This window comes from Solanum lycopersicum, chromosome 3 (assembly GCF_036512215.1).
Source record: "Solanum lycopersicum chromosome 3, SLM_r2.1".
NCBI classification, from domain to species: domain Eukaryota; kingdom Viridiplantae; phylum Streptophyta; class Magnoliopsida; order Solanales; family Solanaceae; genus Solanum; species Solanum lycopersicum.
The window spans coordinates 8,919,645-8,943,161 of record NC_090802.1 but is presented as its reverse complement, the minus strand read 5'-3'; the positions used below and the strand labels follow the sequence as shown (position 1 = coordinate 8,943,161).

Here is a 23,517-nt window from a genome sequence, read left to right as displayed (position 1 = left end):
AAAATTTTAAATAATTTTAATTTTGTAATATTCCCAAATATTTGTATTTAGGAACTTGATACTTTTTTGGCAAATATACACTTGAAGCGCCAATGCCCGTTTTCTTCAAATTCAAAATTCACTGTTAACTCTTCTCCCTCTCCTCTCTCGCAAAATCAAGAAAAGGCCATTGGTAAAATTCCGAGCTTTTTCATCGCTTCAATGGAGAAGCGGCTTCGTTCTTCTCTGCAAACTTCAGCCGAAGAATTCCTTTCTTCAACAGCAAAACTAGGGTTTAAATCCATTAAACCCTCTCTCAAAACCCTAATTCACACTCTCAGTCCTTCTTCAGATCTCACCACTACGCTTCCTCTCGCTCTCCACCACTCCATTTCACAATCCATCAGGAGATACAAAACCCTAACTGATTCCAACTCAACCGATGTCGTTTTATCTCCTCAAACGCCGCCGACGAAGAGGGTCCGTAGGTCTACCCGGAACAAGAAGAGTGAACAAGAAAAGGATGATGCAAAGCAATTAATCGTTGAGGGTATTCGTATATATGTTTATATCTCGTTTCTCTGTGTTTCTCATCCGAGAAAGGCTTTTAGGGATTCTGAATTATTGCCGGCGGTTAGGGCGTTACATGATTGTTTGATTTTATTTGAGTCTGATTCTGTTTTGTTATCTGAAATTGCTAATTTATGTGAGGAGTGGTGGAAGGACGGTTTGTATGGGAAAGAAACTCTAATTTCTCAGGCATTGCCGTTTCTGTTGTCGAGAGCTTTGACATTGAAGAAGAAGGTGGATGTGCATAGGGTTTATATGTTAAGAGAGGCGTTTACGTTGTTGGATTTTGAGGATGAGAGTATTGAGGATTTGAAGCATTTGATTATGCGCTGTGTGATTTCGCCTCTGTTTCTGAAGACCGAGGATGGGAGGAAATTTATTGCATTTACATTTTGTTTGAGCGCTCAGCTTCTGAAAGAGGCATTGGCTATGCTTAAATCACAGATTCCATTCGGGCGTAAGTCTATCTTGGAGGCATTTGGGGAGATTGTTTTTCGGGCATGGAAGCTATCCGAAGGGCTGGCTAAGGATGAGATTGAGAATAACTTCTTGCAGGGGATGATAGATAGCTGTGTACATGCAAGTTCAGCGGCACTTGCTGTGTCCATTAGAAGGGTTTTAGGGGGTTTTATTAATCAGAGAACCACAGAGGGGGTTGAGAAGCTCATTTTTCGTCTTGCTGAGCCTGTTGTTTTCCGCTCCTTGCAGGTAACTGGACATAGTTTTACTCCTTATTTTCAAGTTTCAGGAACTGTTGGAACTGTCTTACCTTTGGTCTCATGTTCTATGATACCCTTCCACTTCTTGTATATCGTACTCAACTGTTAACTTATCTTCCTCCCCTAGATTTCTACTAGAGAAGTTTTCTCCATTCAGATATAAGGTGTCTTGCATCATTGATTCACTTAGTTTCATTGGGGTTGAGTTCAATAACCAGAAAACTTTGCTGAAAGCACGGAACTTTCTGGATTTCTAATTCTTATAATGAGATATATGAGCTCAATCTACAGTTTCCGTCTTGTTTTTCCAAAGAACTGTCATTTCAAGGATTTCAAACTGCACTCTTAGTTTTTCTGTATGCTTCCATCTTCAACTATCCCTTTTTATTTCATTCATACTCCTTTCAAACTCTGATTTCTCAGTCAAAGTGCTTTAGGAGTTTTGGGACCAAACATAATGTCAATTAGAAACAAGGGATTAACCTTCAGATGTGGCTACCAACAAAATAGGATAAAAGCTCAACAAGGTTAATTAGGAATATCACATCTGGGTAGGTAAGTAGAAGTACAAAAGTATGGTTAATCTAAGAGACGACTATTATCATCTCTTAAAATCAACGTTCACCATTCTGCTTTGCAAACATGCGGGAAGGTTCTAGATATCAATGTGCAAACACAAAATATCACAAAATTTCTAATACACACATGACACATGTTTGACAGAAACAGATCCATATCAAACCTCGATTAAGCAATCAACAATAAGAGTTCAATACTAAGCCAATATAATCACACAAGAGTCAAGAAAATGAGCGTAGGTGTCTCAATAGAAGTCATTCACTTTTTTACAGCATGTTTTTGAATTAAAAACAAAACTTGCACCATTAAGTTGATTTAGCTCCTAAACCCTTGCACCTCGAATTCAAATGGGCCTAAGTCTAAGGTTCCCTACCTAATTCCTAAGGGCTATCTTCATCCATTATTGGGCAGAGTCTTTTTCTTTAAAAAATAAAAACTACTACTGAAAATGAAAAAATTATCTAGTTCAAAGGTGTCCCCCTCAAAAATGAACCGAGGCCATAAGAAAATCAAGGGGTAATTGAGATATTCTGTTTAAGACAACTAAAAATAAAAGAATACAACATGCTAATTCTTTTTTTCAGATTGCCCTCTAGGATTGTGGAAGTCACTTCGAATTTATTTGTGTAATCTTAAATGAAGCTATTGGCAATGCATCTCTTTATTAGGTTCTTCTCCATACATGCTAATTCTTTGATGCTTACTACATTACCAAATGGGGTTGGTTAAAGAATGCATAATATCTTTAGCATTAGTATTTTTTTCCCCTTTTGGCATCCCTACTTTTTTATCCAGTCTTATGCCTACAAATAATTGTGACTTATAACACCTCTGCTTTTCTGGTAGGTTGCAAACTCAAATGTGCGACAAAATTCATTGCACTTATTTCTAGATCTATTCCCTCTTGAAGATCCTGATGCAACAAAAGAGGTGAAAGACACACTCCTTGATAAGCAGTTCTTTCTTCTGGATAAATTACTTGTGGATGAATGTCCTGATGTGCGGGTTGTAGCAGTTGAAGGTTGTTGCCGCATTCTTCGTTTGTTTTGGGAAGTTATCCCTTCACCAACAATCACAAAATCTCTAACCAAAATCTTTGAACATATGATACATGACTCATGCCCTGAGGTCAGGTTGTCAACAGTAAATGCTGTGATATACCTTCTTGGAAACCCCCATTCTCACGAGATCCTCAAAGTACTATTACCAAGAATGGGTCATTTGATTCATGATATTTCTCCTCCAGTTCGTGCTGCAGTTGTAGATCTCCTTCTCACTTTAACAGATTTAAGAAAATTTCAGTTTCACAAGGTATGGTCTGAACTGTATAACCTAAAACATACACAAGCCTGGACAATTGAGTTTCTGCTCATGTCAATTTAACATTTTCTTATGCAGGTTGTGCATATAGACCTGTTGTTGTCTACACTTGCAAATGATCAACCAATGATTGGTCAGAAAATCACTAAGCTTCTCCTTCCGTCATACTTCCCCTCAAAAGTAAACCTGAAAGAAGCATGCAATCGCTGTGTCACACTTATAAAAAGGTCTCCTTTGGCTGGTGCAAGGTTCTGTGAATTTGCCGTATCAGAAGGAACCTCGATGCAGTCATGGATGGAACTCTTGAAAAACCTCATCAGTTTGATTATATCATCTGGCAAATTGGAGGCGGAGCAGATTGATGGTTCAATCATTGCAGCTTCCCATCTCTGTATCTATCTTGTACATGACGGGTCTTATCAGACTAAACTTAAAGAGGAATTGTCTGGTGAAAGACTGAAGCACTTGTTTGCTGCTGCAACCTCAGCATGTGCCCAGGTCTCTGTCTGTAACATTATTTCAAGTGTCTGTCCAGATGCAGTGGATGGCCTTTTCAATGACTGCTTGACCTTGGTAACTAATTGTGGAGATTTATCCAATTCTTTAGAAAAGCAGGCTGAGGTGAGGTCTGTTCACAAAATGATGCTATCTTGCAATTGGTTGGATGAGATGTTTGAAAATCTAGCTAGGCATCTGCAAAGAACAGCATCTCAGTGCCACGAGATATTTGGGACGGAACTGGTAAACTTTAGTGTTCCATCAACTAAAGGGGTAAAGAATAAGTCCTCCGTCAAGCTCTCCTCTAAATCAAAGAATCTGAGGGAGAAAAAGATGTCCAATAAGGTTAAATGTAGCTTCAAGGAGGAGTACGAAATCGCTATAGGAGTGGCTTGGCAGATTAAGGACCTCCTTTTGTCTGAAAATACAAGGACTGCTCTTCTACAGAGTGGAAACTTAGAAACTATACTCCTTTCTTTGAAGGCCATCTCTGAAGTTAGCATTTTACAATGTACACAACGTGAATATATGAGTGTGTCCCCAATTTTGGCATACACAGCTCTTGCTCTTCACAGATCTTTGCAGGAGAACAACTTAGGTGGAGGCAAAAATGTCAACAAGAGGAAGCGTAGAATGGAATCTGCAAATGAAACATCAGAGGTGAGTAGTCTTTTCCTATTGATCGCTGCTTCAACTTTCAATATTATGTTCAAAAGATTAAAACCAGTTTTACCTTTTTTTTGTTAATCTTTTATTTAAAACAGAGTTCCGTCTTCTGTGCATCCTCGGTATCGAAGGGGTTCATATAATTGTACTAGGCTTAAGGGATAAGGAGGCATCAAACTTTTCCAGCGAAAATAATTGAGATATTATTTGTTGGCGGCTGGCGCAACAGATCTCATATTTATGTTTCCTTTAGGATTTCAATAACCTGTTTCTGGATGCAGAAATATTCTGTTTTCTGTTACAGTTAGGTTCTATAGATGCAAAAGTAATTGTCTTAAATTGATTGGTTTCAACCCTTCAAGGCTTCCAATTATGTTATCTATGCAGCATATATTAATATTCTTAGAGATATTATTGATTTAAATTATTGAACCAAAATAATATCAATGCGTAACTTTATTTAAGGAATGCTGTTCATGTTTATGGAGATTATTTTGTGGTAGCACTGTTTGGAGTTCTCTTCTTGGTGAAAATCTTCCTGCTATAGGTTAAATTTTCTTGTTAGTTGTTAGTTCAATACTAATAGCCTGTTTGGATTGACTTTTGACTTTTGAATTATGACTTATAAGCCAAAAGACATAAGTTAGAAATTTCTACTTATGACTTTTGGCTTATTTATGTTAAAAAATTTTCTTACAAGAAAAGCCCGCAGTTGCTACCCTTTGGGTGCACATAGGGTAAAACCCCTGCTCGTATGCAATAGTTCATTAACTTCATAATAAAGGAAACCTCATTAGGCAAGCTTGGTGGAATGAACTTGACCCAGAGGCAAACTCCTTGCTTTTGTTGGCCAGGGGTTTCGAACTTGAGATCTTCAATATGAAAGTCACAAGTCTTAACCACTAGGCCATCCTGAAGAGTTATTTATGTTATTTTGGGTTTAAAACACGTGCTTATAAACACTTTTTTTACCTAAATACTACAAAACTACTTAAAAAGCTATTTGGACTTAAAAATTACTTAAAATAAACCAATCCAAAGAGGCTCTAAGTTGTGCGGACTCTTCACTTATAGTGGGTCGACACAACGTGGGTGTGGGTGTGGATGTGATATTCATACCGGCTATAGTCAAAAGATTTTGGGTACTTTGACTAAAATCGATAGAGAAATTTGAGAGAGATACAATGATTTCTTATTCTAACTTAATAATAAACAATAGGGAGATGCATTTGTACTTAAGAGTTTATATCTCGGACGGTCACTCAATTTTGATGGTGCACTTAGAAAGTCACTCAACTTTGTTTTATTACCCAAAAGTCATTCAACTTAGAGTAGTTCATTTAGAAAGTCGCTCAACTTTACTTGGGACTTCCATGTTGGAGGTCTCAAGTTCAAAACCCCTTGCCAGTGAAAGCAAGGGGTTTGCCTTCTAGGTCGAGCTCGTCGCTCCAGGCTTGCCTAGTGCGGTTACCTCTCCTATGTGGTTTGCGAGTTATTGCATAGGAGCGGGGGTTTTACCCTGTGCGCACCCAAAAGGGTAGCGGCTGCGGGTTCCCTTGTCATCAAACAAAAAAGTCTCTCAACTTTATTTTATAACTCAAAAGTAACTCAACTAATAGTATTTCACTTAGAAAGTCACAGAACCAATTTAATGATTTTTTCAATTAAATTTTGTTGAAAAGTAATTTTTATATTAAAATTTTTAAAGAAATAATAAGATGCCAATTTAAATTATCTTATCGACTTGTTTCACTTCACCAATCAAATTTGCATACTAGGAAAATGTGTTGTATTAAAATTTTAAATTCATAAAAAGAATAAGAATTTTTCGATGTAAAGAAACAAAAAAGATAAAGACACTAGAAAGTAAAGGAAAAAGGAATTTTGTCGACATAAGAGGAAAGTAATGAAGAAAATACTAGAATATAAAAGGAAAGAATTTTTGCCAATTGTTGTTGTGCGTTTTTCAAGGAATTTTTATGATTAAATAATTGGAGTGGGTTCTCGATAAAATAATTTAAATGGATATTTTATTGTTTCTTAAAAATCTAGTTTGAAATAAAAATTACATTTCAACATAACTTAAAGGAAAAAGTTGTTTTTATTGGTCGAGTGACTTTCTAAGTGAAATACCAATAAGTTGAGTTATAAAACGAAGTTGAGTGACTTTCTAAGTGAATTGCTCTAAGTTGAGTGACTTTTGAGTCATAAAATAGAGTTGAGTGGCATTCTAAGTGAAATATTCAAAGTTGAGTGACCATTTGAGATATTATTACTTGTACTTAATCATGATTCCAAATTCAAATGTGCTCTCAAATATATGTGCATTCCCTTACTTCCAAATAGTGCTTCATAATTTAGGCATATTTTTTTTACGACTAATTTTTATATTTGAATTATTTATAGCTGAATCCCCGCACCCATATCCGTATCTAAATTCGTTCCCCCGAATCTTAAAAGTTAGATCATGAAGGATCTGATCTCTAGATTTGCACCCGTATCGGACGCCCAATCCGAGCAAATTAGGTTCATTTCACAACATGAGAAAGTTTATCATTCTTGTTCTATGTATTTTGTTCATGAGAAACTATATACTTCACACACAGAAATGACTGCTTTTACCTTTACATATTGGAGATTTGGTTTTGGCACTTATTTATCTTTTGGTAATTTGCTCCATCTTATCTTCCAGGGAACTGCATTGGAAATGACAATTCATCATCTTCTTCGCTGCACAAATAAGCTACTCAGAGCACCATCTTGTGAAATATCTGACCTCACCAGTAATGGTTAGCTTTTCCTTTCCATCTGGTTTTCCTTTTGAGATGCACTTTAAAGTAGAGCTTTCTTTTCATGTGTGGGGAATATAATGTGATGAGTATTTAATTCTTTTTGATCTATCAATAATGATGCTTCTTAGTTGTCAATGCTGCCCATTGCCTTGATTATTATGATATATCTGGTGAATTTTATTGAAGAAAAGACTAGGCTCAGTTTGTGATAAGGAGTTTGAGTTGTCCTGTTTGCTTTAGGTAACCTCTATGGTATGGAAGTTTCAATAGTGCAAAATGTTCATAGTGTTTCTTCTTTCCACTGTTATGTTCTTAGTGGGCCAACATTTGAACTCTTAGGTTGTTAAAAATATTAGCTGCTCCATTAGATCAGGATGTGGCCCTGCTTGTACTTTTTAGTTTGTTGAACCACCTTGTCTGCGGAATTACTGTATAACATCAAGATTTATGTCTTAACTTACAACCCTTTTGGCAGTTTAGTTCTTTTTCCTCTTTTTGGCCAATGCATGATCTGAATTGATCTATGTATACAACATGTATCCAGGATCTGATTTTACTAAACAACAGAGGATATTAAATGTGGTCAAGATGCTAACTGCAGTGCTGAAGTTCATTGCTGATGCTCATACAATGGATCTTTTCCATAAAAGCCAGGAGGAATGCCTATCCTTTGCTCTGCAATACATGAAATTTATCATCTCAAATTTGAGGAGAAGTTCTGATGAGGAGCTGCAATTTACAGAAGACATGTTGAAACAGATATATCTCTGTCTGAAGAGTTCCTTCACGTATGTAGCCAAGTTGATGAATGCAGCGCTCAAGAGTTTCTCTGAGGCATCACAACCTCTATGGGGAGCTTTTGACATTGCCAATGAATTGTTAAACCTTTATGTTTCTATTGAAGAGCACTTGGGCTATGGATATGCAGTTCGTCTTTTTCCTGCAGTCAAACCATGGGTTCCTGATTTAATTCTGGCATTAGGATCTGTAGACCTGATGAAGAAGATTCCAGGAGGCAGAACTAGTTCCTTTAATCCAGAAGATGATCTTCCATTGTGGGTATCCACATTAGCCAGGACTGAGCTGGCTGAACAGCAAGATACAAATTCTGATGAGGAGCCTGGTAGAATTTCTAAGACGGGGGACTTCAAAACATTCAAGAAACTTGTGAATTTAATGGTTCAGCTGTTGAGAGCTAACTATAATGTGCTGGATGCAGTTGGGCTGACTATATTGAATAATGTGCTGGTTGGGCTTAAAAGAAAGAGTTTTGATCTTGTGTTTGGGCTCCTGCATTTTGTGTGTGTTAAGCTAGTCAGACATGATGAAAGAGAGTGGAAGGAACTTACATTGATGTTGACATCCCTCCAGCAGATCTACCCTCAACTGGAGTTAGAAGACTCATGTAATGATGAGGATGCAAGACAGGAGTTGCATCGTGCAAGAGCATTGGTTGAACCTGTTTGGAAATGTTATTTATGTGACGATGCGAGGAATTCTTATGAAGAAGAGTAGGTTGTTGCTTTCTCATCTTAAACGGATTTGTGGAAATGTCTAGCAAAACCCTAGAACATGAGGTCATGGATAAATGGGCATTGCAGAATGGATAGTAGTGCTGGATATTAGTGTAGATTAACCAAATATATGTATTTTATATGGATGTATTTATTCAGATTGCGACAGCGGTAAAGATATCAGACTCCTCGTCTCTTGTCAAGGTGAACATACCAACAGTGCACCTCTTAAAGATTGCAGATGCAGGATTCATGTTGTACAGAAAGGAAAGAAAAGTGTGCAGACCAATTATCATGTTGCAAATGGGGCAGTCATAAACCAGATGGATTGTTATTCCTTTCAAGATCCAGTGGTGCCAATAAGCCATTTAATATTTTCTGATAATGTAGAATTTCCTCAAAATTTTAACTTTTAGTTTTACTTTTCCAGAGTATGAAAGGGCAAAAAGAGTGTTGAATGTATTTGTTTGGGGAGAAGTCCAACTTTGCCTATCAACTATGTGAAACTGTTTAACTATATATCCTTTGGAGTTTGCAACAAAAGGTCCTCATACATTTGCCTTTTTTTTCACAATCAATCACGGTATTCAGCTGACTTGCACTAATATAGCAAGCAAAGCTAACAGGATTCAAATAAAGTGTGTTTTGTGGGGAAGACAACTAGGATTTTAATCTTCATCGTGTTACTCCTGTGTCTTATCTCGAGATTTAGGTTGCTTAAGCATCCACTCAGGAGGATAAGCAACCAATTTCCCAGATCAGACTAGTAACGGACAAGAACAACGTTGATGATGATCTTGGTTGTTTTTTTTTTCTACACATAACATGCCTTGTGTGGATTCATATGTTGAATTGAAAAATAAGAGCAAAAGTGAGATGTTTGCGTAATGGTAAGAGTTGTTCTTATGTTGGTCCATAGTAGAACAAATTCATTCACCAAGTTCGAGATCAACTTTGAACTCTTTTCTTTTACATTTATTTATGTAGACCCTAATCTCTTTGCATTCAAGGGTATAGGGAAATATCACTTTTTGGGTCATTAAGCTAGATCTTGTCAATTTGAGGTGATAAAATTAACTCATAAAATCATAATTTGTTCAATTTGTTTGAGTTTGAGTTTGGATTAATTATTAACCCACTCATTTATCAGCTCAATTCATTTTAACTCGTCTAAATTCAACTCAACACCTATATATTAGGCTAAATAATTTTGACTCATTGAACTCTAAGAGCTCGTTTGATTTGAGGGATTCAAAATAATAGTAATGGAATAAAAATTATTTATGTTGTTTGGTAGCTATGCTTGAGATAAATTACCCCATCATTTATATCATAGTGATGAGATAAGTTATCTCATATACATAATAATAAATAAATTATCCCAAAATAATTTATCTTATCATAGGAGCCAACCACGATCCGATCCCTAAGTATCTTAGTTGCAACTTAAAGTACTCTCCTGTATAAAGCAAAAGGACATTTATGTCTATTATCATGCTTAGCTGCTTACTTTGTATAGCACCGTTCAAGTTTTTGAGTTGGGGTCAAGGTTAAGGTTGTAAGTGGAGTCACCGTGAAGTCAAGTTCTTATTTTATAAGAATAAAAGTGAAGGAAAATTTTGAAAAATATTTTTGGAAAAATAGAATCTAATAAAATAGAAAAATGGGAATAGGAGTGATGGACGGTCAGTAGTTGACGATGGCGAGCATAACGGGTCACGGTTCTTGTGTTAAATTAAAATAAGCTTCCATTCTCTCTGCTTTCTTCTTCGCATTTCCACAACGCTAACACCAATTCTCTCTCGATCGAATTGGAATTGGATTTTCACTTTGCTCACGATTATGGGACCTGGATTGTTCTCTGATATCGGCAAGAAGGCCAAAGGTATTTTTTTCTCGATTTTTAATTGATGTTCTACAACTAGGAATGTTTTTGAAGAATCAAAAGATAAAATTTTGTGATGTTTAAATTGATAGATCTGCTGACGAAGGATTATATCGCCGATCAGAAATTGTCCATCTCTACCTACAGTGACACAGGAGTGGTATGAGTTTGTTCTGTTTTATCTCTATTTGTTGCATATTAGTTTTCATTTTTTTTTTGAGAGTTTTTATATGCAATTTGAGTTGCTATTAGAGGTCTATCTGTCCAGATTTCGAAATTCCAAGTGTTTTTTCCTTTTTTCAAATTTTGTGAAGGGAATGGCTACTTTCGAATGTATATATCAGTATATGGCATTTTCTTTTGTCTAATTTATGTGTGGAATCTTATGAGATTGACGAGAAAAAATCTCGAGATGTTTGGTGCGTTAATTGATGTGAATAATTTTTGTTTATATCAAGCATATTTGTGTTGGTTTCATTGTGTTACTTTTTCTCCATTTTGGTAATGATAGTATATGCCAAATGAAAATTAACTGTGCCATATTGCTATTAAAATAATGCATAGAAAATTGTATTCAGCTGGTAAGCTCAATAAAGAGAACACTATGAGGATATATAGGAAGTGTCGTTTAGTAATAGTGTAATACTAGATAATCGATCTTCATAACCAGGGAACTGATTATGTCAAAATGAATTGAATTCTAGTTTTCTGTTTGGAGGATACGAGTGATTCTTTCAAGGAGTATTCTCAATTTGACTACGGACAGAGTAATTAGATACATTACTTTTCAATCTTTATCATATATAAGTTTCGGTTGTTCTCTTGGACTTACCTTGAGAAATAATTGCACTTTTCCTCAAAAGTGAGGTCCAGTCACTCTATTCCTGTGTTTTTGTTGTATTAAACTTAGATGTCATGCAGAGCATATTTTTCCTTACTGTTGGTGCATCAATCGGTTCCTTTTTTATGAGGAAAAACAGCTAATACTGACTGCATACTTAAAACCTGTTGGAGCCTGGGACGTAGACCATTAGTTGTACCTCCATTTGTTTGAAAAGTAACTTGGCAGTAGTTTTCAACTTTTCATTCACCAAGTTTCATTTGGAAGAAGCATTGGTTATAGTTATCACCTTCTAAATTTAAAACAGAGACAAAGAACTCTGATGTGTTCTGCGAGATGTTTTAGTAGTAATCCTTGTTTGATGAGACAGAGAATATCTTCCATTGTCTCTTCATTGTTTATCTGCCAAATCTTTGCTGGGCATATTTGTGTTTAAGGTTGCTTCTCCTATCTTGAAAACTCAACTCATTCCATTTTGTTCAATGAAACCAGCATTATTTTAGAGTTTGTACAAGTCGTCCAATTTGAATTAGAGACATACATGGAAGAAAATGTGCATTCATATAAGATCTTTTTTCCCATACGTAATGAAGTTTGCATTTATAGTAATTCTTAAGATTCCCATCCATAGTTGGTCCACATGTTTGAAACCCAGGGAATATTGGCCCTCCTCTTTACCCTGCTTTCACTTAAATACCATGTTTCAGTCAGCAGAAAGGTTGTCATGATGTGTGCCCTACTCACATTGGTATTTGATCTTATAATCCCATTGATATAGTTTCTTGAAAAATATGATCTTGATGGGCAAATTCATGCTTAAAAAGTTAACAAGTAATTACTGCTAGAAACCAAGAAGAAGCTTCTCAATTCAAATCTTTTTGCGCAACACATTGAAGAACTCCACTATAATCGCTTTCTTCAAGACATGATTCTGAAATTGCAAAAACCTTGCTAGTGTTTTGTCCTTACAGTGATGCCTTATGTTTGATTGATTATTTATGTCTTCTCCAAAGTATTTGTGGCATCTCTTGGGTGATGTCAAAAGATTTAAGGTATAGAAAACTGGCAAGTTCAAAAGGTACCTAGTAGGCTGAAACAGAGATGGAGGACTATCTCACTCTACAACTTCTGGACAATCTGGTTGGAAAGGAACAACGCTTGTTTTGAAGGGCATAGAGCACATTCCTAGAGTAAAATATAAGTGTGTACAGAACCTATACTTCTGGTGTAATAGCAATATGTAGTTAATCCAGATCAGTACATGGATTTTCTGGAGTTAAGTAGAGAACAATAGCAGATTGTCTGGCTGGGTCTTGCTTCATGTCATGTATCCTTCAGTACCTTCTAGGTACTGTTTCAATAATACTTCACTTTATCAAAAAAAAAAAAAATACATAGTTTCAGATCTTTTCCGTCAATCATTTATTTCTTATGTGCAGTAGTTATCTTCTTATTAAATTATTTTAGCAATAGATCTATGGAGACCAAATTTCATGTTCTCTAATCACGATTTTTTAGTGCAGGCCCTTACATCAACCGCAGTGAAGAAAGGAGGGCTTTCAACTGGAGATGTAGGAGCGCTTTACAAATATAAGAACACTTTGATTGATGTCAAAGTTGATACAGGATCAAATGTGTGTTGCTCACGCCTTGATGTTCTTAATGATGTTTGTTTTTGCTGGATATCCTTCACATTTCTATCTTCCTGCAGATTTTAACAACTCTTACTTTGACTGACATCGTCCCATCCACAAAAACCATTGCCTCTCTGAAATTCCCTGACTACAGTTCTGGCAGGGTAAGATCTTTCCATCTCTTTTGGGCTCATTTCTTGGGTCCATTGCTGGAAATGATAAAAGAGTTCTCCCTTCTCAAAACTTGTCTTGCTCTTTCTTTTTTTTTCAGCTAGAGACTCAATATTTTCACCATCACGCAACCTTCACCACTGCTGTTGCTCTGAAACAATGTCCTGCAGTAGATCTTTCAATCACACTTGGTACTCCAACTTTTGCTCTTGGTGCAGAGGCAAGTTATGAGACTGCAACAAGTAAACTAACAAAGTATACTGCTGGCATTAGCGTGACAAAACCAGATTCCTGTGCTGCTATAATCTTGTAAGTTTAAGCATAAATGTCCATAACTTGTGCCATTAGAAGCACACTTGATAAAAAAGATTTGAGTTTGTGATATTTGTTGCTCTTTTTTTGGCCTTAAGAGGAGACAAAGGGGACACCATAAAGGCATCGTATATACATCATATGGATGCACTGAAGACGACAGCTGCTACAGGTGAAATCACTAGACGATTCTCCACAAATGAGAACACATTTACAGTTGGAGGGTCCTATGCTGTGGATTGCTTGACAATTGTGAAACTCAAGCTCAACAATCATGGAAGTTTGGGGGCTGTGTTGCAGCATGAGGTGATTCCAAAGTCATTGTTGACCATTTCTAGTGAATTCGACACCAAAGCCTTGGATAAGACTCCCAAGTTTGGCGTGGCACTAGCTCTTAAGCCTTGATAAGACAGCAGCCTGCCATTCGTGAACTCACACAAAGGAAATTCTTTGGGGTGGCACGTGAAAGGAGGCGCTCAATAAGTAAGTTCATAGACACTTTTTTTTTTCAGGAATGGATCTGTTCCTATAGGTGGTTCCCAAAATAGACCAGCTTGTGGCATTTCACAGTTTTCTATTTGTCTTTACCCTTTTTTGAGAGAGCAATTTTTTTTTAACGTAAGAAGTCCAGTTACCTGAGTAAGTGTTTTTGTTTTCGTCGGGTAGTCATATCCATCTAATTACATTGATTGGTTAAATGAAAGATTATTTAGAGACCTTCAGGCAATAGTTCTCATAGGTTATAATGCAAATAAACAGCATTAGTCTCTCATCCTCCTAGCGGAGAAAAACGTAGTGCTGTTTGGTATGAAAGAAAATATTTGGTACTTGTCTTCAAAAGTAAACAAGTGCGATTAGCTAATATCTTTTAAAGAGAAGTTTTTTGCTGAAATTGAGCACAAATATCCAAACAAATATGGAGGTGGACGTATTTTGTTCAACTTTTGAGTACGTGTTTGTTTTATTTATCTTTACTTAAAAATGAAAATCAAATTGAACATTCTCTCTGCTCCTGGTAGGAAGCCGTATAGTTTTAAGAATGTGGAAACCAAAAGTGTCATATTTTTTTGCAAATGTTACACATTATTTTGTATACATTAAGAGATCAACAAATCTTTAGGAGGGTGGGTATGTATGTCCTCAATACAGAAATTGTCCTCGAATATGGCACATCCTTTTTAAATCAGGTGATGTGAATGTGTTACCAATTTGACATACACTTATGGACTCTTTTTTTATCGTTCCAATATAACTATACAATACAAAAGATGTGGTTTTTGTATATGATACAACCGAAAAAATACCGCACCAAAACAATAAACAAAATCAAAAAGAGAAAAACAACCTTATTTTGGTTCAAATTAGATGACATTTTATCAAAACCAAACAGCCTTATTTTCCGGAGACAAATCAACAATTTTTTTCCTCAAAAAACATAACCTGTATATAAAAAACAAAAAGGGGCAGAGCGATATTTTTCTAACAAAATTAACACCTTCTTGCTGTTAAAAAGTTCTATTAAAATTGCTGTTGGAGCATCAATTTGATCAATTTATTATTTGTCTTTTTTAAGAAACTGAAATCGCTGCATAAGCAGAGCATTTTGCCTCCAATTTTTTTTTCTTTGGAAAACTGAAATAGCTCACTCTTCACATTTGACATTTCTCTCTGCTTTTTAAAATTATTGCTACTTTCTTTTTTTAAAGAAAACTTAGGACGAAAGAGGAGGAAAGGGATGGAAGTGTGAGGGTTCTATTCATTATATCAACAATCAAATTTGAGGAAAATTGCTGTGCATGCAGCGATTTAAGTTTATCAAAAAAAATTGAGGAAAAAGGGTAGGATTTCAGTTTTTTCAAAAAAAAAAAAACAGTGATTTTAATTGAATATCTTAACGATCTTAATGTTGTTCAAAGACATGGCTAGCAATTTCACTCTTTTGGTTTTAATTTTTTGATATGTCGTTTATGATTTTGTGTTTTGACTCCGAGACCCACAAAAATTAAGGACTACTCTCATCATTTTGTCAAACACATAATACGCGATATTTGATACATCAGTGGGATGATAAATCGGTAACCTAAATTTTAAAGGGCACTAACATTCCCCAGCTCCATGGATTCAGAACGAAAATATTCATATTGGATCAGAGAGAGGGCTTTAGCATCACATTTCAAAAGACACACCACCTTTTGCTATAATTCTCAGGCACTTCTGCTTCCAAATCTCACCCTAAACTCACTTTTTCAGTTAACCAGACAATTCAAACAATGATCAAGTTGTCATCGACTTAAAGTTCGCACCATTTTTCATTGAAAGAAATCTAATATGAACAAAAAAAACTAAACTTACCAATATCCTTTAGAACAAAATGGTTGGATGCAGGCAGAAAAGATTAAATACAACATGGAACATTGTTATTCAAAACATATGGTGCTGCGTCTTCACATTCACACATATTTTCCATCTGTGTCTTCTCTTCCCAACTATAGTGTTTGACTTGCTCTATTCACTTCCTGCCTCGTTTAAGAAGAATCCTATGAGCCCAAGATATAAACCTCCTAATAGATTCAAAACACTAACTAGTTAAGAGTCAACACTATGAATCCTATTTGGCTGAACCTTTACTAGAACAAATGCAAAACTTGCTCATTGGACCTTCCAGCCATTTCTTCAGAAAAAGAATCTCATAAGCACAAGATATAAACCTATTACTAGATTCAAAAGACACTACAACTCAATCGCATTTATCCTTTCACCTCTATTTGGCTGATCCTATTAATAGAACAAATACAAACCTAAGAACACAATACAGTAAACAAAAATAACTACAATGCTTGCACAATCAGCCACATGGACTGGAGCTAAATCTACATATTCCCCTGAACCAAAACACATAGGCTGAACTTAACTTTCGTTACTTACAAGCCAAGGATACACTACAAACAACTCTAACGCTATTTCTTAATCACCTCGGAACTACATATCTAGTAACTAATAAGAAGGCATTCTTAACAATTTTAATCACTAAACATTTCACAGATATATATATTCAAAGCACAAACTGGTTAAAGCAATCATTCTTGCCGAAAGAAACATAAATAAAGTGAAACAGATACAGAAGTTTAAGTCTTTAAATTTATATTGATCACAACCAAAATTAGCAATTTTTAGCATCATTTAATTAAAGAAGAAAAAACCAAAAGATTCAAAGATCTCAAGAACCCTAATAAACCAACTATGTACTGATACACTCTTCAGCTGAGATAGAACAAAGAAGGCTTTAAATCTAATCAACAGTCTGCATGACATCCTCAGCAGTGAAATTTGTGTACCCTTATCCTTACAAGTCGCCTGGTACTTCAGCAGTGTTACACCAACAACCACCTGCGGTTCCAAATCCAGAACCTAGACCTTCAACTTTAAGACAGACTAAACAATGCTGTAGTTCTCAGACTCATAGCTCTATTTTCTATTAAAAAGTCAAATTTCAAAGCAACCTAAACCATCTTTTCCACTTTCTCCATTGGAACTAAAATGTTCAGGTTGGATGCGGGCAAAAAAAGATCAGATATGATGTGCACTCTCATTTACACATCTTTTCTATCAGTTTTCCTTTCTCTTCCCAACAATTGTTTCACTTGCTCTAATTGCTTCCAGCCATTTCTTAAGAAGAACATTATGAGCCAGAGATATAACCTCCTTATATATTCAGGACACTAGGACTCAATCCCAAACTAGTTAGGATCAGCACTACGAATCCTATTTATCCCTCCCCTCTATTTCGAGGACCCTATTAATGGAACAACTACAAAACCTACTCTATTAACTTCCTGTCATTTCTTCAGAGGAAGAATCCCACAAACCTGAGATATCAAGCTATTAATGGAGTCAAGACACCAGGACTTAATCCCAAACTAGCTAGCATTGCCACACTATCTATCCTATTTATCCCTCCCACTCTTTTTGGGTTATCCTATAACAGAATAGGATGCAGAACTTCAATCACAAGATAGTGAACAACAAAGAATTTACAACGCTTACAATGAACCTCACAGGACTATAGATAAATCTACATATCTTGAACAAAACTGAACATGCAGCTTAACATAATTTTCATAAAGTACAAACTAAGAATACACTACGAACATCTCTTCAAGTTTAGAAGCTATGCAGTTCATTAACTACCTCGGAAACTACATGTCTAGAACCTCCAAATAAACAACAAGCATTTCAGTCACTAAACATTGCACAAGTTATATTCAAAGCACAAACTGGTTGAAGCGATCATTCTAGCAGAAAGAACTAGAAATAAAGTGAAACAGACAGACAAGTTAAAATATTAAACTTGAGTTATATTAATCAACCCAAAATTAACAACTTTCAGCAACATTCAATTATAACATCAAATAAACCCAAAAATTCAGAGATGTCAAAAACCCTAATAAACCAAAAACGTACTGATATAACCTCTCTTCAGCAGAGATAGAAGAAAGATGACTTTAAATCTAATCAATAGTCTGCATGACCTCCTCAGCAGTGAACTTTGTACCCTTATCCTTGTCAGCAGCAGCACGACCCTTAGCCTTACGATCCAACAAAGACTTACGATCCTTATCGAGTCTGAGTTTGGTAACAACAACCTTAGATGGATTAATGCCAACATTAACAGTAGATCCGTTAACCTTCTCTCTAGTTATACGTTCAATGTGAATAACCCATTTCTTACGGTACACTTGCATAACTTTTCCTTCACGGCCCTTGTAGGTTCCTCTTACTACTTGAACTTCATCGTCTTTCCTTACCGGGATAGATCTGACGTTGTACTTGGCACGTAACTCAGATGAAAGCGGTGCGCTCATCAACACCCTGCGAACGCTTGATGGAGCAGTGAAATGGGCCTTTCTGCTCTTGCGGCGAGATGAGGAAACCCTTGGATTGTACTTCATTGTTGCAGAATTGGATTCTCACACTACACCTTTTTCTCTGTAAATGCGGCTGATGAAGAAGATGAATTTAGGGGTTTTTTTGGTTCTTATAGGGAGAAGATTGGGGACTAGGGTTATGTATTGGGCCTTTGTTTTGATTTACCCATTATTGGACTCGGCCCATTTAAAAGATTGGGGTTTGAAAACTCTGGGAATTTGAAAGAAATGTCACGAGTGAAATAATAACTTTTATTATTTCACTCGTGATATTTCTTTGGGGAAAAATGTATATAATTGCAAACTAATAACCTTAAATAATGGAGTAGTTAGGATTTGATTTAATTGTGCTTCATAGCAAACGTTTGCAAAAAATTGTCAGGTGCCTCTCTCCCAAATATCTCGCTCGCCACTCTCCTCCAGTCTCTCGCTCACTTCCTCACTTTTTATACAAACACAAGTGTATAAAAATTGTTTCTAATTGTATAAAGCAGAGAAAATTGTATAAATACATATATTTTTGTTCCCCTCTCTCCCTTTTTCCAGATCTCACTCGTTACTCTCCCAAATTTCGCTCGCCATCCTCGCCTTTCTCACTTATACAAACAGAAGCGAAATGTATAAATTGTGTTTCTGTTTGTATAAATCGAGGGAAAATTGTATATACACATGCAAGTACGTATATTTTCGTCCTATACACTTATAATTATACAATAAAAATACTCCCCTGCCCAATTTCTTTTGTTTTTCTCTCTTTCTCGTTTTATACAATTTTTAAATTGTATCTAAGATCTCTCTTTCTCGTTTTATATAATTCGATTCAATTGTATATTCCTTGTCAAGTCTCTTTTGTCTTTCTCTCTTTCTCATTTTATACAAATTCAAATTGTATATAATTGTTATACACTTATAATAATACAATTCGTTTTTATATAGTTCTCTGCCTAAGTGTCTTTCTCTTTCTTGTTTTATACACTTCGTTTTATACAACTTGCTTCAACTGTATATGTATAGCGAACCATACAGTTTCTATGTTTGCTATGGAGCGCAATTATGCAAACTTTGTCATAACATACAAATATGAATTTTTTATTTGATATATGTGAAAGTTACCCTATTTCTTTTAAGTTCAAAATAATGTCATGAGTTCTAACCTTTTATGTTTATTAATTTCTGGAGTTTAAGTAGAAAATTTATTTAAAAATCAAGTTGTAACTTCGATATACGGTAATAGGGTATAGTATGGTGGAGTTCACTTGTAAAAAATTTAAACTTCGACATATTATTTGTACATAAGGATTTTCATGATTTAGATAAGAATATTTTTGTTAAAAAAAATTACGTTAAAAAGTGTCTAAATTTGAATAGTGAGATGATACTCTCTCCGTCCAGAATTATTTGTCATGTTACGATTATCGCAAGTCAATTTGACTAATTTTTAAAGAAAAATTAGATCATATTAATTCGATATTTTAAACAAAAAAAAATTAGATATTCTAAAATTATATGAAAAGTATTATAAATTACAATTTTTTGCATATTAATATGATGAAAAAGTACATCTTAAAATATTAGTCAAAGTTTTTATATTTTGACTCTAAAAATAGAAACCATGACAAACAATACTAGACGGGGGGGAGTACTAAAGTTTAGCTCGCGGTTCAAAAGTTGAGTAATTTCCCTAGATAGTCACCCATGTTTGGAAAATTACCTAGGAATATCACTTATGTTTGTTTTAGGTCTACAACATCACCCAACTTTGCCTATTTTCCTCAAAATATACTTGACACAAGAAAATACGTTATTTCTCTCCTACTAGGGTGTCATGTCACATTTTTTAACTTATTATTAATATTTTTCTAATTCTTTTAAAGAATAGGAGGAACCCACATATTTTCTTGAAGAAGCGAAGGAGCTCATATTATAATTCTTGATGTAATTTTTTTTACTGGGTATAATATGTGGGTTTGTCTATTTTTTTATAAAAATATCTATCTATATATAATAGGAGAAGTAAAAAGTGTTACATGTCAGCACCACAAATATTTAAGAATTTTAATTTTTCAAAAAGTATTTTAAATATGCTCTAAAAATATAATTAAAAAAATAGAATTTTTAATACAACTATTTTAAATAGAAAATAAAAGTTCTTTTGTTAAAAAAAACTGTAACGACAAAAAAATGGATGATTTTTAAATGCCTCTAATTTCAATTTTAAAAGAAAAAAAATTGAAATTGAACTTTTTTTTTATAAAAACAATAATGGCTATTACAGGGGGGAAAATGAAAGATCTTCAAATGCTTCAAATTTTAATTTTTAAGGTTAAAAAATGGAAACTAACATCTATTTATATTTATCACACTTTCAGTGATTTTAGGGAATGCTCCAACAAAATGGAATGTAGAAATATCTATCTAAATAGGAGTAGAAAAAAAGTGCACCATAAAAAACCTATAATTATTATTTAAAAAATTAATTTAAAAACTTATATTAAAAAATAATAATTATCATTAAAAAATTAAAAAACTTTTTTAAAAAAAATATTTAAAACAATCCACTACTAGTTAGTTATAGAAATGGGGTAATTCTTTTTTATTCATTTTTAGAATTTATCTTTATATATCTAAAAAACAAAACACTTTTTAAAAAACATAAATAGAAAAAAAAAAAAAATTTTAAAAAAAAATATTGCACCTAATGTTTAAATAGGTTTAGAGCATATTTTTTTAATAATAAAAAAATAAATAATGTGACATGACATCCTAGTAGGAGAGAGATGATATATTTTTTTGTGTCAAGTATAGTTTGAGAAAAATAGGTAAAGTTGGATGATATTGTAGTCCTAAAAAAAACATAAGTGATATTCTTAAGTAATTTCTCAAACATGGTGGCTATTTTGGGATGTTATTTGTTTATTAATGTAATCCATTGGTTTACTACTTAACAAGTAGGGACCAACTTCAACTGTCCTAATATTATGGATGTAAGATTTACTCATTCATTAAAAGTCGTGAATAATATGACAAAATAAATAAAATAAAATAGTATAGAATTTGTGGTTGAACCCCACCCCACCTAAAATCTGTCCATTTGAAGAAAAAAATAATAATAATTACAAAAAGTAATATATATATATATGAAATTTGACAAGATAGTTGGAATGAATATATTAACAAAATCACTTCTCCCCGCAACAAAACCTCCTTATTCTTCAAGTCATGTAAACATTAAAGATTACTTTTGCAAAACTTCATTGAAGATGTCATTCGCTTTAAAATTGACAGAAAAAAAGAAAAAGTCACATGAATTGAAATTGAGAGAAGTAATTTTTTCCACTTTTTTTACGGGACATTGCTAAGTTAGATCGTGTATATGTAATAACTAGTTCGAGCGTCTAAAAGAATTAGTTGTTGTAACTATTTATACTTGTGGCTGTGGGACCATATCGTATATTATGTTGTTATAGAAAACAAATCCAACACTAAGAAAAAAAAAAGTGATTCTAGCTCAAGAATTGCAGTGTGTATATTTCATAGAAAAAAATTTGGGTCCATCAGCTCAAACTCTACAAATTTACACCAATAATGATCCTTTTTTTAAATCAACAGTAGTAACTCCAACACATGTTGTGGATGAATACAGAACATGTTTTACAAAAAAATAATAATTAGAGTTTAATACCTCTATTTACACTTTTCATTGTTACCTATAAGGAAGTCTCCATTTCTTATGCCAATATATAGATACTCTAGACCACAAAGGGAGCCCGAAACTATACTCGGGATGATGGTCTAATTGTCTGCCCACTGTTAACAGTAGCCACACATACCTCGAATCCTTCAAGTCAACTGGATTCCACCTATCTGCCATAAAAATAAAAAGACCAGGTACCCCAGATAAAGGAACCACAAATGTACCCTGAGCAAAGAAAGTAGTTAGTCGAAAAATCTTGTTCCCGCCAATGCATGGGTTTCCAATGGTCTCCCAAGGCCACATAATTGATTCAGATGCATGAGCAAGGGCCTCATTTGGAGACCAACTAGTGCAGCCAGATGTGATCATGTAATATGTTCCTGGTGCTTAAATAGAGCAGGTGTTTCCTGTGTTGTCCGATAAGAATCTTTCTCATGTTGTCCGTAACATCTGTATATTCTTCGTTCAGTGGACCAATATGAAGGTCCTTGTTGTGTTCCGATGAGTAAATCAGATATGCTACACCGTCGTCGTCTTTGAACAGTGTCATGTCCCTGCTATCATATCCTTGAGGCTGCTTGCTATACAAATAATTAAAAGGGCCAGTAGGCAAATTAGTAATAGCAACACCTACGAAGCTTTGGCATAGTTTGCATCATCAATATGCATTCACATCACATATTTATCTGTCTTCTCATTGTGAATTACTTTCGGCCTCTCTAGCACATTCAATTTGTATAAATCATGTGTCTCATTTTTTTCTTCAGCTGCTAAAACAATGCCTTCATTTTTCCAAGTCCACAAATCTTTATATTGTTGACACCCAATTTTGACCCACGTCGGTATAAATTAATTATCGAGTTTCGTAAATTTTCCAAACAATTTAAATTAATTAGTTTTATAAATTTTACGAAAATATAATAATATAATGCATGAACTTTATGTTACTTCGGATACTTTTATCATAACTTTAGATAATATATATATTTTACATTGTTATGTATATAATTGATATATTTTATGATTATTCAAAAACCATTTTAAAAAGAATATTTTAAGTTTGGTAAGTATTCTATTAAGCTAGTTTAATTTAAAACATGGTTATATTTTTAAAATAACTATTTTACAATTTAAATAAATTACTAAATAAAGAAACTCGTTAATTAATTAATACAAATTCGTTTTATTTAAGGTTTAGCCAAATTTATCATCTTAACTCTATTTGACTATTTATTAAATTAACCTAATTCCCTTCTCCCTTTTATTCCCTTCCAACCCACTCCATTTTAATTAATTCCCAAGCCCACTCCAATTTCTCCCTTTCAGCAGCCCACATCAACTCTTTCCCTTTATTTTTGGAAAAATAACTTAAATACACAACTATAAGTTTTATATTCTCTAATTTTCCCTTCTTTTTT

The 23,517-nt window shown here is 34.4% G+C and overlaps 3 protein-coding genes and 1 pseudogene across 3 annotated transcripts; 2 read left to right on the top strand and 2 right to left on the bottom strand.

Moving 5' to 3' along the window:
• The first annotated feature begins 63 nt into the window (after positions 1-63).
• LOC101264796 (uncharacterized) lies at positions 64-9,180 on the top strand. The gene is made up of 5 exons (XM_010319474.4): positions 64-1,257; positions 2,694-3,158; positions 3,246-4,325; positions 7,024-7,120; positions 7,668-9,180. Exons 1-5 carry the CDS (start codon positions 202-204, stop codon positions 8,636-8,638), a joined length of 3,669 nt encoding a protein of 1,222 aa, XP_010317776.2. The 5' UTR covers positions 64-201; the 3' UTR covers positions 8,639-9,180.
• Positions 9,181-10,177: 997 nt separating this feature from the next.
• Positions 10,178-14,202, top strand: LOC101267584 (mitochondrial outer membrane protein porin 2). Its single transcript, XM_004234601.5, has 6 exons — positions 10,178-10,522; positions 10,615-10,682; positions 12,887-12,997; positions 13,075-13,161; positions 13,269-13,477; positions 13,579-14,202. The coding sequence occupies exons 1-6, from the start codon at positions 10,480-10,482 to the stop codon at positions 13,883-13,885; spliced, it is 825 nt and encodes a 274-aa protein (XP_004234649.1). The 5' UTR covers positions 10,178-10,479; the 3' UTR covers positions 13,886-14,202.
• Positions 14,203-17,814: 3,612 nt separating this feature from the next.
• Positions 17,815-18,559, bottom strand: LOC101267290 (large ribosomal subunit protein uL24z). The gene has a single exon (XM_004234600.4). It carries the CDS (start codon positions 18,427-18,429, stop codon positions 17,989-17,991), a length of 441 nt encoding a protein of 146 aa, XP_004234648.1. The 5' UTR covers positions 18,430-18,559; the 3' UTR covers positions 17,815-17,988.
• A 3,304-nt stretch (positions 18,560-21,863) lies between these two features.
• LOC112940040 (uncharacterized) lies at positions 21,864-22,945 on the bottom strand (annotated as a pseudogene).
• Between the last annotated feature and the right edge of the window lie 572 nt (positions 22,946-23,517).

Coding starts and splice junctions, on each gene's coding strand:
- LOC101264796 (XM_010319474.4), top strand. CDS start 202: ATGGAGAAGCGGCTTCGTTCTTCTCTGCAAACTTCAGCCGAAGAATTC. Junction 1,258..2,693: donor TTGTTTTCCGCTCCTTGCAG/GTAACTGGACAT, acceptor CTTTTCTGGTAG/GTTGCAAACTCAAATGTGCG. Junction 3,159..3,245: donor GAAAATTTCAGTTTCACAAG/GTATGGTCTGAA, acceptor TTTCTTATGCAG/GTTGTGCATATAGACCTGTT.
- LOC101267584 (XM_004234601.5), top strand. CDS start 10,480: ATGGGACCTGGATTGTTCTCTGATATCGGCAAGAAGGCCAAAG. Junction 10,683..12,886: donor CCTACAGTGACACAGGAGTG/GTATGAGTTTGT, acceptor TTTTTAGTGCAG/GCCCTTACATCAACCGCAGT. Junction 12,998..13,074: donor AAGTTGATACAGGATCAAAT/GTGTGTTGCTCA, acceptor ATCTTCCTGCAG/ATTTTAACAACTCTTACTTT.
- LOC101267290 (XM_004234600.4), bottom strand. CDS start 18,429: ATGAAGTACAATCCAAGGGTTTCCTCATCTCGCCGCAAGAGCAGAAAG.